Below are 16,347 nucleotides of genomic sequence, written 5' to 3' on the forward strand. Positions count from 1 at the left end.
AGAGGCAATGCCAGGCAACATATAGGTTACCTGAATACAACATGCCTATAGTTGGTGCAGATAAATTAAGAGATTCAAAAGTCCTCCCTTGATGAATTCCTTGACAGAGAAGAGATTACATAACAGATAAATGCAAAACATTTGCGAACAGAAATTAATGTTCATACGTTCAAATTATTCATCTCCAGTAGACTCTCCTTTTTAAAATGAGGGCATTTGTGGAAGACACCATATAGTTTATAGAAAACCTGAATGTATTCTGGAGGAAGGAGAAAGGTGTGACTTTTTATTACATACTGAAAATTATTAATTTTGATCTTTCTCAAAGGAAGTAAACAGGATGGCCACGACTTTTTATTAGCATGTGATCTTTTTCTTGGTATTTCCAGTAATAATCATTTACAATGCACTATAAGCTAAATTTCAGTTCCATCAAGAAGAAGAAAAAATCTGTGAAACAATACCTTGCACAAATGTTTGATTTGGATACCTGCCACCAAATTAGTAGGCTCTGCTTCAAAACACTTGCTTTCATTTGTTTCATAAAATTGCCTTGTTTCCTTTTTTTCCTCAGGTGTTTCCCCAAACCAGTGAGAGCGCTAAAAAGGCGGGGGGGGGGGGGGGGATAAAAGTGAAATCACTGCAATGGTATTGAAAAATGATGCAATAGAAAATACTTTAGCTTGTTACCTTTTGTACTGAGATGGATTGCTGAAAATTTCTTGGGATTAAATTTTGGAGCTAAGTGGCTTAATTTGAATCCCCAAGACATAAAAGCAGACTATTCTATTAAAATCATAACTGTCCAAGAGGGACAAATGAAAAGTGCTCCAAAATGAGGTCATAGCGAAAATGACTGTATCACTCCTTGTCATATCTTCTCTTACCAATACATAAGCCAATAAGAACAAGGGAAAAGACTGAGAAAGGAGGGCAAGATATACATGATTCCCATCACGCTATGGCTCTGACTCTAAGACATCTGTGCCAAACAAGGATATAAAACAGGTGGTGAGTGCCCAGATAGGGGACATAACTAAACCTCTTCTTTTACCACCCAAAGACCCATACTATATTAATTTCTTTATGCCCGAGTTTAATCGTTTATGAAATACTTGCCTGTAACTGTGATGGAATACTCAGAATTTTTAAAGTTTGGAGTTACAGGCCATCATCTACAGATTATTTATGGTTATATATACTGGGTGCTTTAAAATGTATTAGGAAAAGGCCAATGAATGGGCAGAGTCATTAAAATGATTCTTTCACCCGAACTGTTGGATCAATTACAGACAGTGCAAAAATTAGCTCATGGTGGCTTTTAGAGAAATTACAATATATGTTCATAAGGACTGTGGCCTCTCTCAGTAACAGAGGCATTAGAACTCACCAGCAAGAAAAAGTTCCACGGCTTGGGCACACCATACTCGCCTGGAAAGACAGCTTCTATATACCAGGCCACAAGGCCATATAAGAAAGCATCAAATAAAAACATTCCCAGTATGTGGGCAAAGTCAAAGTTCTCCATTTTGGGTGGTGAGCAGATGTTACTCCATTTAATTCCAATTTCTAAGAGATAACAGTTGACATTTAATTTAGGTGCCAACTGACACTAAAACAATTATCCATCTGCATCATAATTAAAGAGTGAAGAAAAAAGGTGTTAATATTCTATAGAGATTCCCATTATAGTCACTTTCTTATACCATTAGAATTTAGGACTTCTGAGCAAGCAATCATATAAGATGCCTTCTAGCATGCCAGAAACAATCATGAGTGAAACAAAAACAGAATATACTAAGTCAGGAATATAAACTTTAAGAAAAATAAGCAAATCTATGGGTTAAGACACTGACTCCTCCTTCTCCGCCCCTCCTCAAGCTAAATGTTCACTGGAAAATATAATTTTAGAAAACCATAATCATTGAAAAGCAGGGATAAATACTATCTATAGAAGAGAAGACCAGAAGAATTTTTGTGTAGATATTGCACTGATGAAAAAAGGAAGACTAAGAGTCACTAAAAGCAGACCTGTTTTGCTTCCAGTCCTAGCACTAAACAGCAGCCAGGAACTCCAAATGAGCAGGGAAAGCTACTAACAGACTTGAGTAAATTTATGGAGAGAATGTGGCAGCGCTCATGTACGACAGGTGGTGGTATGAAGTGGTATCATTTTTTGAAGGACAGTTTAACAATATTAATCTATTTTAAAACTGTGAATATCTTATGAGAATATGGTCAAATTTATAAGGTAAATACTCACTCTCCATTTCTGCCTTGACTAGGAATTTAGTTCCCAGCCCCATTGCTATATTTGAGCTGAGACAGGAAGCCAGCTTCTGGGAGAATGTCATTTGTGCAAAGTTTGTAGAGACTGTAACAAGTGGAAAGTAGGTAGCAAAATAAATGAAACCTCCAACAGAAGCAGCAAAATGTGCTGGAAATAAGAAGGAAATTATAAGGTCAATTCAAGCAACATGCAGAAACCTAAACTACAAATATCTGTGTTACTGGAAGAATGTAATAAAATAAGCACAGTGAGAATAGAAATTTGTTTTGTTCACCATTTGCTTATCATTATACAATGCGTGGCACTTTATAGGTGCTCAAAAGTATTTTTTGAATGAATAAGAGGCTGAAATTAAACATTTCAGTAACTATTTTTTCTGGAATTTATCATTCTATAGTGTAGTAACTATAAATATTATAGCTCTTAATGGAAATTCACATATTTATTTTTCAGCATAAAAATTATAAATGTAAATACTATTATTGACATAATCAGAAAATATCTAGATTGTATTTCCAGATACTATGAGGTTCAGTCTATGTCATGATACTGGGGGAAAAGAAGGATACTTGAATAAACAGAAATACACAGTTGGTCTCAAAAGCAGATATGGTTCGGAATATGAAAAGTTCCAAAAATGTGACTCTGATAAAACACTAAAAAGAAAATTCCTGTTAATAAACCAATTAACATCATCAGGAGTTAAAATTCAGCATCTAAATAAAAATGGTATATTATAAAGTACAACATATTATTCCACTATTAGGAATGATTCACCCTTTCCCTCTTTATCTCACTCTACATTCCATATTCACCAACTAGAACACTTACGTTTTATATACTCATCAATGTGTATTCTTTTTCAAAATTAAAATTATAAAGAGAATGAGAGGGGACAAATAAGAGATAACAAAGACAATATATTAGATACACCTGATAAAATAGCATCAAAATATATAATGCAAAAAATAATAGAAGTTCTAAGAATATACAAATGTACAAAGTGGAAATTTTAACCATCTTTCTCAGAATTAAAAAACTTGGCCTAATGAAAATACATGTCAACTATCCCAAACAACCTCAAAATATACCTTCTTTTTTTTTTTTTTTTAAGATTTTTTAATTCATTTATTTGACAGAGAGATAGCGAGAGCAGGAACACAAGCAGGGGGAGTGGAAGAAGGAGAAGCAGGCTTTCTGCCAAGCTTGGAAAAGCCCGACACGGGGCTCGATCCCAGGACCCTGGGATCATGACCTGAGCCAGAGGCAGACGCCTAACCATCTGAGCCACCCAGGCACCCCAAAATATACATTTTTTCAAACATATTTGGAATACTGATTTTTAAAAAACTGGACATTGACTAGGTCATAAAGTAAATCCTAACAAATTTCAAAGGAATTATATTAAACTGGCAATCAATAACCAGAAGATATCCATAAAAACCCAGTATGTTGAGAAATTTAAGACACACATCTTTGAATAATTACAGAAGAAAATTATAAGGAAAATTATAAAACATTTTAATGTAACAACAGGAAAAAGCCTATTTATCAAAATTTGTGTCATGCAGTCAAACCAGTATTAAAAAGGAAATGACTAGCCTTAAATTTATTTATTAAAAGAAATAAGACAAACATACACTATCACAAGTTTTAAAAAATGGCAATAAATACAAAGTTTATGGAATGGTAAGAGGATCAACAAAGCCAAAAGCTTATTCTCTGTAGAGACTAATACTGCTAACTAACCTGTTGTGAAACTGATCAAGAAAAAAAAAGAGAAGGCACAAATTACTGGTATAAAGAGTAAAAGAGTATACATCATGACAGCCATTAGCAAAGACATTAAAAACCAGAAACCATATTAAATTAATGATACTGCACCAATAAATTTCAAAATTAAAATATAAGTTAAAGAAAATACAACTTACCAAAAATGAAAGAACTAGAAAACCTGAATGTCCTAAGGTCATAAAAGAAATTGAATCAATAATTAAAATCCTTCCCAGTGCTTTTTCAGCAACTTCTAGCAGATATTCAAAGAAGAAATAATTAGAATACTGCACTGAAATTCCCAGAGAGATAGAGATACAGAAAAAGAGGACATCCAATCAGAGAAAGACGTGTATCATATGACCTCACTGATATGAGGAATTCTTAATCTCGGGAAACAAACTGAGGGTTGCTGGAGTGGTGGGGGTGGGAGGGATGGGGTGGCTGGGTGATAGACATTGGGGAGGGTATGGGCTATGGTGTCTCCTCTTTAATTTCTTTCATCAATGTTTTATAGTTTTCAGAATGTAGGTCCTTCACCTCTGTGGTTAAATTTATTCCTAGGCATTTTATTATTTCTGGTGCAAGTGTAAACGGGGTTATTTTCCTAATTTCTCTTTCAGTGAAAGGACTGCCTGCAAAGAAATGCACACATGAATGGGAACTTGACATATAGCAGAGCAGGTATTGCAAAGTAGTGAGGAAAAGGTGAACTGTTTATCACATGTTGCTAGGACAACTGTCTATGCACTTGGAAGAACAATCAATTCGCTACAAGATAATTTTATGACTTTGGAGTAGAGAATTTTTTTCACTGAAATATTTAATATCACAAACTATGAAGGAAAAGATTGGTAAAGGAAAAGATTGATTACATTAAAATTAGTAACTATTAAAAGACAGCATAAATAAAAGCTGAGAGCTCCAAACTGGGACAAGTTTTGCAACACATTTGCAACTAACCAAAGTTAGGTAGCAGGAATATATAAATAAGTCCTGACAATCAATAATCATAATAGATAAGAATGCACAGATTTTACAGAAAAGGAAACACATGACCCATATTAATATTAATAACACTCAGCTTCATCAGTAAATGAGAAAATGCAGGTCTGAACTGCCATAAGACAGGATTTCATATCTCCAGTATGGCACAAATTAGAGTTTGATGTAGTAAATTTTGGCAGGGATATGGAATAATAGGAATTCTCATCTTCTTCCAGTAGGGCTGTAAGTGCACAGAACCACTCTGGAAGTGCTGGACACAGGTAATCAGGTTGGACATTTACAAACCCTATGACCCAGCAATTCCTTTTCTACATATGTACCATAGTGAAAGTCTAACACATATAAACTAAAGACACGTACAAAAATGTTCTAAATATCTAGTCTGCCATAATTCCAGAAATAGGAAATGACAGTATCTGTTTTCTAACTATCTCATTTTTCTCTTTGGTATATTATCACATTCTGCCTTACACTGACACACCACTTCTCTTTACCTCCTGGGTTGGTTGGTTTTATTTCTTTGTTTTGGCTGCTTATAGGTTGTATATGTGATCATGTGCCTTGTAAGGACCCATTAACTAACAATACTCATGATAATGTACTGAGAAAAATAAAAATATAATGAAATAGAGTTACTGGTCATGACTGTTATTGGCATGTTAGCCCTCAAAAAGCAAGGAAACAATTTTTGCTTGCCTTTGTTTTATTATATACCGGGCCAGCTCAATGAATGACTTTTAGATACTTGCATCCATTGACTTGACTTCCCATTCCAATCTTCTAGTCTTTCAAAAATGTTTAAAAACTAACCTCTATAAGAAGCATTCATAGGTTTATCTCAATATGAAGTGGGATTATTTTAATCCTTTTTTCCTATGTATACTGATTCATAAATTTTCATTGCTCTCTGCATGTCCTATCAAATAATTTTTTTGTGCATATGATATGCATGTCCACAAGGTCAATGTCAGCTCTATGGGATAGACACTGTATTTCAAATACACAGCAAACACACAATAAAGATCTATTAACGAAGTACATGGACCCTTTCTTTCAGGCAAGCAATTTTGTTGTTTTCTTTCTCTTCACATACTGCAGATCATCATCAGATACTGACAGACTTTATTCCCTCCACTAGAATATACAGAAGCCATCTCAATCATTACCATTCCTGCTGGATGGTTAAATAGGTGCCATATGCATAGCAGCAGGTAAAGGTTAAAAAGAATCCTCAAATATGACCTTATTTTCGTTTTTGTCCTTTTTTCACGTGTATACTATATATTAATTTTCACTGCTCCCTTCATTCCCTTTCTTATCATTTCATGTACTTACAATACTCGTCTTTTTAGTTAGACTATAGAGAGGCTACAGATGAGATGGCAAATGAAGGTCACAGAAGCCTCCGAATATAATCCCCATTGAGTCACTAATTATCTTTCCCAGGAGTTTTAGACTCACCTTTATCGAAGAATGTGCTAACCATAAAGCTGAGGAATATTGTGGCGATGGCAAAACACAGCAAAAAGACAAAGACAAGAGATGGGTCACTGTACTGGATGACTGGCACAGGTTCTATCTAATAAAACAATCAGGAAGCCAGTTGAGCTATACTCTAAATGGCATCACAGCAAAACAATAGAGGAGAAGTGAAACATCTTTAAATATTTTAATAGTCTTAGTGAAACTAATGACAAACCTCAGGGAGATGAATAAACAATTCATTAACTACAAAAGGTCCACACATCTAAACTTAAAGTTTAGTTTGCTGAGAGACTAAGCAGCCCCTGCATTTCCAGATTGGAGTCAACAATAGGCACGTGTTCACTTCCTGACAACTTGAATCCATTAGGCCCATACCATGTTATATGTTTTTCCTCTCAAAGGTTAGCTATAGCATACTACAGTGAAATAGACACTTGCCTTGGCAAAGAAAATCATGCACATCAAAAGGATGATAACTGAATACAAAGAGAGGAATGTGAAGAAATAGGCACCCCAGAACATCCAATTACTGAGTCCTATCATGAGCAGATACTCCTGTGGGAGAGTTAACACAAACCAAACATCATGTAAAATAATATAATTATATAAAATGCATTCACAAAGATTATCTAATTTATTTCTACCGCAATCAAAACTGGTGAAATAAGAATTATCATGCCCGATTTATAGAAGAGGAGATCAATGATTTGATTAAAATTATTCAGCTAGTGTGTGGCAGTACTATGATGCTTATCAGCCTAGAGATGATCTCACCAATAATTTACCTGATATTGTAAGGTATGAAAAACCCTTAAATAAAACTATAAACTGCTTAGATTAATATCCCCTTTCTTTTTATTATGCCCTTTTCTAGGAGGTATTAAAGAATGTAAATATATTTTAATTAAATTACAAAAGATAGAAGCAAATACTAAAACTATGATAAAAAATAAGGGGGAAAATTCAGTTTTAGAAATAATCTTTATGAAATATATTCATTAAAGAAATATTTTATTTCGAGTGTTAACAAAAGAACATCAAAAAAGTTTAGCTAAGCATATAATGTAGAAAACCAATAAGATTCAAATGAGTGGTATGAGTCTTCACAGGCTATTTTAAATATTTCTATTGAATTTTACTGATGGACCAATATTAAATTCTGTAACTTTAAGCTCTTCTAGGGTAGAGGGCAGAGACCATGTTTGCCTATCTGTATCTGCCTGGCCCATACAAAGAGTTTAATAAATGTTTGTTGAATGGCCAAATGAATGAATGTGAGGATTTTGGAATTTGCATACTTTCCAAAGTTCTTAAAAATGGGCACAGGTCCACTTTATTATGCGCAGGGGACAGAAATAGGGATAAATGGTTCCTAGCAATCAGTGGTACAACCAGACTTTCTTAGCAAGTTTTAATAACCAACAAAAATGACAAAGTACTTTTAACAAAAGAAGTGTAAGATTTCTGGGGGCCTGAGTGGCTTAGTCTGTTGGGCGGCCAACTCTTGGTTTCAGCTTAGGTCATGATCTTGGGGCCCTTGGGGATTGTGCCCCTCATCCAGCTCCCTGCTCAGTGGGGAGTCTGTTTCAGGATCTCCCCCTGCCCCTCCCACTGCTCTCCCTAAAATAAATACATAAATGTTAAAAAAAAAAGAAGTGTAAGATTTCTACACTGAAAACTAAAACACTGTTGAATGAAATTAAAGGAAACCTAACTGTAGGAAAGACACCCCATTAATAACCCATTAATTCAACATACTATTGGAAGTTCTAGCCACAGCAATTGGGCAAGAAAGAAAGAATGGATGCAAATCAGAATTACTTGCATATGACATGATATTATACATAGGACACACTAACAATTCCACCAAAAAAGCTCTTAGAACTAATCAACAATGTCAGTAAAGCTGGAGGATACAAAACCAAAATACGAAAATCTGTTGCATTCCTATTCACTAATAAAGAACTATTAGAAAGAGACATAAAAAAAAATCCATTTACAAATGCATCAAAAAGAATAAGATACATGGGAAGAAATTTAACCAAGGAACTGAAAGACCTGTACACTGAAAATTCTAAGATACTGAAGAAAGAAACTGAAAACAACACAAACAAATAAACAGATATACCATGCTTGTGGACTGGAAAAATTAATATTGGTAAAATGTCCATACTACCCAAAGCAATACACAGATTCAATGCAATCCTCATCAAAATTCCAATGTCATTTTTCACAGAAATAGAACAATCCCAAAATTTATAAGGAACCACAAAAGACCCCAAACAGGCAAAGCAATCTTCAGAAAGAAGAAAAAAGCTGGAAGCATTCTACTTCCTGATTTCAAACTATATTACAAATCTATAGTAATCAAAAAAGTACAGTACTGTCATTAAAACAGACAACAGAGCAATGCAACAGAAGAGAGAGCACAGAGATAAACTCACACATACATGGCCAATTAATTTATGCCAAAAAAGTAAAAAATACACAATGGGAAAAGGACAATTTAGAAAAAATTATATATATATATAAGGCATCCAAGCAGATGAGACAATCTTACATGCAAACCAGATTCCACACATAAAAAAGAATAAATGACTCATTAAAGTAGGAGAATACAAAGTCAACACACAAAAATCAGTTGAATTTCTACACACTACCAATGAACAATCTAAAATGGAAATTAGGAAAACAATTCCACTTACAAGAGCATCAAAACGAGTAAAATATGGGGTGCCTGGGTGGGTCAGTCAGTTAAGCGTCTGCCTTCGGCTCAGGTCATGATCCAGGAGTCCCAGGATCAAGTCCCCAGGATCGAGTCCTGCATGGGGCTCCCTGCTCAGCAGGGAGTCTGCCTCTCCCTCTGCCCTCACCCTGCTCATGTTCTCTCTCTCTCTCTCAAATAAAATCTTTTAAAAAAAGAGTAAAATACTTAGGAGTAAACTTAACCAAGGAGGTGAAAGATTTGTACAATTAAAATAATGAAAAGTGAAAGATCGCTACATTTTTGAGGCCAATATGTTCCCATGCAATTAAAAAAAATTAGAAAATTAGATAAAATTAGAAAAATTTTTGGTGAAATGTAGAGCAAACAGAATTTTCATACATTGCTAATGGAAGTGAAAATTGGTAAAATTTTATTGGCAAACTTTGGCACTATATAATAAAGTTAAATATGTATAATCTAACATTCAGCAAAAATTGTATAAAATATTCATAGAAGAATTACTTATAATACCCAAACTCCAAAACTAAAGGAAAATAGATAAATTGTGATAGTCATACTATGGAATCATAAAACTCATATAACTCAATGAATATAAATGAACAACAGCTACATATTTAGCTGAAAGAACCACACAGACACAACATAATACAGTGCATGATTCCATTTATCAAGTTCAAGGCAGACAAAACTAGCTCATAATATTAGAAGTCAGGTTAGTGTATACTTCGGGGAAAATGTTTTGAGGGGTACACAAGCCATCTTCTAGAGTGTTGGCAGTGTTTTATTTCTTACAGGGGTCACAATAAAATGGGCATACTTTCTTCATGATAACCTATTCAACTCTACTACAATAATTTGAATGTTAGTGTCTCCTCAAAATTCCTAAGTAGAAAACCTTGTCCCCAGTGTGACAGCACTTTGAGTTGGGGCCCCTGAGAGATAATTAGGTGATGAGAGCTAAGCCCTCATGAATCAGATTAGTACCCTTATAAAGGACACCCCAGAGAGCTCACATTTCTTCTGTCATATGAGGAGACAGTGATGAATGAGGTGCCATCTATGAACCACAGAGGGCATTCTCATCAGACATTCTGAATCTGCTGGCACCTTGCTCTTGGACTTTCCAGGTTGCAGAACTGAGAGAAATAAATTTCTCTTGCTTTATAAGCTATATAGTTTATGATATTTTTGTTACAGTAGCCTGGATGGATTAAAACATATACACTTTGGACTTGTGCACTTTTCTGTGTGTATGCATGTTATACTTCAATGAAAGTAATTTAAAAATGAAATATAAGGGGGGAAATCGGAGGGAGAGACAAACCATGAGAGACTCTGAGAAACAAACTGAGGATTTTAAAGGGGAGGGGGTGGGGGAATGGGTTAGCCTGATGATGGGTATTAAGGAGGGCACGTACTGCATGGAGCACTGGGTGTTATACGCAAACAGTGAATCGTGGAACACTACATCAAAAACTAATGATGTATTGTATGGTGACTAACATAATAAAATAAAATTAAAAAAAGAAATATATGTGTTCTGTAGTTTCTAGAGTACAGATTCTTTACCTCCTTGGTTAGGTTTATCCCTAGGTATCTTACAGTTTTTGGTGCAGTTGTAAATGGGATTGATTCCTTAATTTCTCTTTCTTCAGACACACTGTTAGTGTATAGAAATGCAACTGATTTCTGTGCATTAATTTTGTATCCTGCCATGTTGCTGAATAGATATTGTTAAAATGTCTATGCTGCCCAGAGCAATCTATACATTCAATGCAATCCCTATCAAAATAACATCGACATTTTTCAAGGAGTTGGAACAAACAATCCTAAAATTTGTATGGAACCAGAAAAGACCCCAAATTGCTGGGGGAATGTTGAAAAAGAAAACCAAAGCTGGAGGCATCACAATTCTGGACTTCAAGCTCAATTACAAAGCTGTAATCATCAAGACAGTACGGTTCTGGCACAAAAACAGACACATGGAGCAATGGAACAGAATAGAGAGCCCAGAAATGGACCCTCAACTCTATGGTCAACTAATCTTTGACAAAGCAGGAAAGAACATCCAATAGAAAAAAGACAGTCTCTTCAATAAATGGTGCTGGGAAAACTGGACGGCCAAGTCCAGAAGAATGAAATTGGACAATTCTCTTACACCATACACAAAGACAAACTCAAAATGGATGAAAGACCTCAGTGTGAGACAGGAATCCATCAAAATCCTAGAGAACATAGGCAGCAACCTCTTGGACCTTGGCCACAGCAACTTCTTCCAAGACACATCTCTAAAGGCAAGGGAACCAAAAGAAAAAAATGAACTTTTGGCACTTCATCAAGAGAAAAAGGTTCTACACAGCAAAGGAAACAGTCAATAAAACTAAAAGGCAACCTACAGAATGGGAGAAGATATTTGCAAATGACATAACAGATAAAGGGCTGATATCCAAGATCTATAAAGAACTTCTCAAACTCAACACCTAAAAAACAAATAACCCAGTCAAAAAATGGGCAGAAGACATGAACAGACACTTCTCCAAAGAAGACATACAAATGGCTAACAGACACATGAAAAATGCTCCATATTACTTGCTGTCAGGGAAGTGCAAATCAAAACCACAATAAGATACCACCTTACACCAGTTAGAATGGCAAAAATTAACAAGGCAGGAAACAAGTGTTGGAGAGGTTGTGGAGAAAGGGAAACCCTCTTACACTGTTGGTGGGAATGCAAGTTGGTACAGCCACTTTGGAAAACAGTATGGAGGTTCTTCAAGACGTTAAAAGTAGAGCTACCCTATGACCCAGCAATTGCACTACTGGGTATTTACCCCAAAGATATCAGATGTAATGAAAAGAAGGGGCACATGCACCCCAATGCTCATAGCAGCAATGTCCGCAATAGCCAAACTGTGGGAGGAGCCGAGATGCCCTTCAACAAATGGATGGATAAAGAAGATGTGGTTCATATATACAATAGACATCAGCCATCAGAAAGGATGAATATCTACCATTTGCATCGACATGGATGGAACTGGAGGGGATTATGCTAAGTGAAATAAGTCAAGCAGAGAAAGACAATTATCATATGGTTTCACTAACATGTGGAATATAAGGAATAGTGCAGAGGACCATAGGGGAAGGGAGGGGAAACTGAATGGGAAGTAATCAGAGAGGGAGACATACCATGAGAGATTCTGGACTCCGGGAAACAAATTGATGGTTGCAGAAGGGAGGGGGTGGGGGATGGGATAACTGGGTGATGGGCATTAAGGAGGGCATGTGATCTGATGAGCACTGGTTGTTATACACAACTAATGAATCACTGAACATTACATCAAAAACTAATGATGTACTGTATGTTGGCTAATTGAGCTTAATAAGAAAAAATGTAAAAAAATAAATGAAATATAAATATAAGTCATAATGTTGATGTTTGTGTATCACGTTCTGGGGACTCAAAAAAAGTGTTAAATTATAATTGAGAATTAAAGAGAGATAATCAACAAGGAGATGGCAGCTACAACACCTGAGACAAGTAAGTTAACTGTGTGTTCGCCAATCAGAAAAGAGGAAAGCATTACAGTTAGAGGAAACATAAACATAAAGGAAGTTTCAAAAAAAGTCATTCGTTTTGGCTGGAAGGAAAGGTATCTATGTTTTTTTCGCTCTCAGTGAAACACAATTCTGGAGGGGACTACAGGAGGTCATTTAAAACTTTTTTTTCAGCAATCAGAAATTGGTTAAAAAATTACAATATGTTTTTTTCTTTTCTTTTTTTTTAGATTCTACATATAAGTGAAATCATATGGTATTTGTCTTTTCTCTGACTTATTTCACTTAGCATAATCCCTCTAGGTCCATCCATGCTGTGGCAAATGGTGAGATCTCATTTTTTATGGCTGAGTAATATTCCATTGTATCTATATACAACATCTTCTTTATTCATTCATCTATAGATGGACAACAAACAAATGAACAAAAACAAAGACATATCTATAAATACAGAGAACACACTGATAGTTGCCAGAGAAGGGAGTGGGGGGATGGGCAAAAGGGTGCAGGGGAGTGGGAGGTACAGTCTTCCAGTTATAGAATGACTAAGTAATGGGAATGAGTGGTACAGCATAAGGAATATAGTCAGAGGTATTGTAATAGTGTTGCATATTGACAGACCGTAGTTCCCCCTGTGCTGAGCAGAGCATAATGGGCGAACTCGTCCAATCACTATGCTGTACAGCTGAAACTGATGTAATACTGTGTGTCAACAATACTTCCATAAAAATTCCTTCTTAAATCACAGAATCATAGAATCTTGGAATTGATTTGTATCTAAATTCATCTAGACACAACTCCACAAATCCAGTAGATTATTTCTTTGTAGCTCTCCTTATTCCAGAGATGTTGGAGGGCATTTGGCATTTAAATTATATCCCTAAACAACAACGATAACAAAATGAGGAGTAGGTAGGGGCCAAATATTAGAAAATGCTTAAGTGGAATTTATTCAGCAGAGAACAAAGACAAATACAACCTTAAAATTTATTTCTAGCCATCTGTGTTACAGGACAATTACCCTGGCAACAATGTGCAAGGTAGATTCAGAGGAGAGCTGAGGGGTGAGGAGATATGTGCGAAGTGCCCTGAGTGAGAAGAGGTGGGTGGTGAGAAACAACGTGAGGCTGATGTGTGAAGTGGTGTGGCCACTAAGGAAAGAGAGAAAAATGACAGGATTCAAGATTACACAAGCATAAATGAAATGGAGAGACAGCTGATGTTAACAGCCACATCTAACAGCTATGGAGCACCCACTAGGTGCCTGACAATGTACCAAACACTCACCACCTGTTTCCTCCTTTACACCGCACAACAGCAGGTCCAGGTGATTTGACAGTGATAATTTTTCACATAATATCTAGCTTAATATCATGACAGCCTTCCAAGTTAGTTATTATTATTATACTCAATTTATATCTGAGAAAAAAGGCTAGAAAAGTTATATGACTATGTCAGAGTCAATAAATAATAGAGATAGGATTCAAATCTATGATTTATCAGAAACAAATTAGGTAATAAATCAATTATATATATAATTATATAAATCATCTCTTCCTCTCTCTTTATAGGATATATTATAATATTATTGTATATTATATATAATATGTTAAATACATAATAATTACATATTAATTATAATTATATATTAATAATTATATATGAATTGTAAATTAATAATTGGTTAAATTGGTTATTTTTGAACTGCAAAGCCTCTGGCCATAACACAACATGGTCTCTACCGAAACACAGAAATTCTGAAGGGGACTATAAGTGGTCATTGAGAAAAAAATACTCAGAAAAACTAATTATAGAATCATAGAATCTTGAAATTTACTTGTATTTAAATTCATCAAGACAGTTCCACAAGCCCAGGTGATTAATTCTTTGCAACCCACCTATTCCAGAGAGATTTTAGAGCATTTGGCATTTAAATTCTATTTGTAATAATCTTGTGAAGTAGTCTTCTAGAAATAAAATTAAAGGATTCCAATAAAAACAAAATTCTAGAAAATTGCCAAGAGAAATAAGCGTTCATTTTCTGGTTGCTACTGAAACATGACCATCTACCAGTGCTGAGTGGGTAGAAATAATCCAGCCTCCACAGAAATTTATGCTACAGACCCAAATTTTTCTATAGAAGCTCTATTTACCTCAAGAAAAGTAGAGTTACCTTCCATCGCTTTTCCTTTTCCCACATAATAGACTGAATGAGGGTAAGATGGTTCATAGAGAAGATAAATAAGATTACTAAAGGAATGAAAATACCAAAAAAGGTGAAGAAGTAATCACGAGAATATTCTGGATATGGAAATCTCTGAACAAAGACAGTGACATCTTGAAATAGCTTTTGTGTAGCTGTGTGGTTAAAATATTTCATGATGGCCTGATCCAAGGCATGCTGTATAACCAGGAACCCTTCAGTGATGTACCCTAAATGAGAAAACAAGGATTGCTAAGTACAACAGACAAGAAATAGCTGAAATGAACAAAGGAAAAGGTAATTAAAGGTATGTCAAAAACAACAAAGTTAATTATTGTAAAGAGGCTCTTGTTATAGTCTAAATTTCACAGCTATTATGGTTTCCCCACGCAAATACATAATAAATACTTTTTTATTATTTAAATTTTTATTTACTTGAGTATGGTTGATGCACCAGGTTACATTAGTTTCAGGTGTACAATGTCGTGATTTATACATTATGCTGTGCTCACGAGTGTAGCCACCATCTATCAGCATACAGTGCTATTACAGTATCATCAGCTATATTCCTTTGCTGTGCCTTTTATTCCCGTGACTTATTTACTCCTTAACTGGAAGCCTGTATCTCCCATTCCCCTTCACCCATTTTGCCCACCCCTCCCTCCTCTCTGGCAATCATCAGTTTGTTCTCTGTATTTGTAGATCTGATTCTGCCTTTTGTTTATTCATTTGTGGGCTTTTTTAGATTCTTTTTAAAAGGATCCTAATTCCCAGCTTCCCAGAAAGTAAAATATTGTGCAAAATTACAGAGCTGCTTTCTGCAATTTCAATCAACTGAATGAGAACTGAATAAACTACTGCATAGGTCAAGATTTTAATTCAGTACCCTTGATATTTCAGAAATTAAGGGAAGTTCATATTGAGTGAGTTATATGAACTGATGTCCACTAAAGCAGAGCTACTCAGTGTGTGGTCCTTGGATCTTGGCAATATGCAAATAGCTTCTTACTGTTATATAAGTTTAGTATAAAAATGAGCAAACACTTAAAAACTTTTATTAAAATTTGGCAATGCCATGATATCTAAAAACTGAATTTTCTGTTCATCTATACAAGTTCTTTATAGATTTTCAATGTGAATCTCTGTCACATTTTCTCCCTTCTGGATCTCACCTTACTGTTTTAATAGGGTCTTTCACACAGGCTGGAATAATCAATTTTAATGACGTTCAATCTGTCAATTTTTTTCTTTTATAATAATACCTTTTCTGTCTTAATGAATCACTGCTGGCCCCAAATTCATGAA

General features: G+C 35.2%; 1 protein-coding gene across 1 annotated transcript in view; it reads right to left on the reverse strand.

The window, feature by feature from the left end:
- LOC114198794 (phospholipid-transporting ATPase ABCA3-like) overlaps window positions 1-16,347 on the reverse strand; it is a 137,876-nt gene that overhangs the window by 102,905 nt on the left and 18,624 nt on the right. Inside the window, exons 6-11 of the mRNA XM_088017068.1 lie at window positions 15,013-15,272; window positions 6,995-7,111; window positions 6,533-6,650; window positions 2,264-2,437; window positions 1,391-1,569; window positions 465-599 (exon numbers count right to left, since the gene is read on the reverse strand). Of these exons, the coding sequence (XP_087873194.1) occupies window positions 465-599; window positions 1,391-1,569; window positions 2,264-2,437; window positions 6,533-6,650; window positions 6,995-7,111; window positions 15,013-15,272 (983 nt within the window). The remainder of the gene's footprint in view (window positions 1-464; window positions 600-1,390; window positions 1,570-2,263; window positions 2,438-6,532; window positions 6,651-6,994; window positions 7,112-15,012; window positions 15,273-16,347) is intronic.

Source organism: Eumetopias jubatus, unplaced genomic scaffold (assembly GCF_037043125.1).
Source record: "Eumetopias jubatus isolate StellerSeaLion01/CBP00866 unplaced genomic scaffold, mEumJub1_p1.0 scaffold_12, whole genome shotgun sequence".
Lineage (NCBI taxonomy): Eukaryota > Metazoa > Chordata > Mammalia > Carnivora > Otariidae > Eumetopias > Eumetopias jubatus.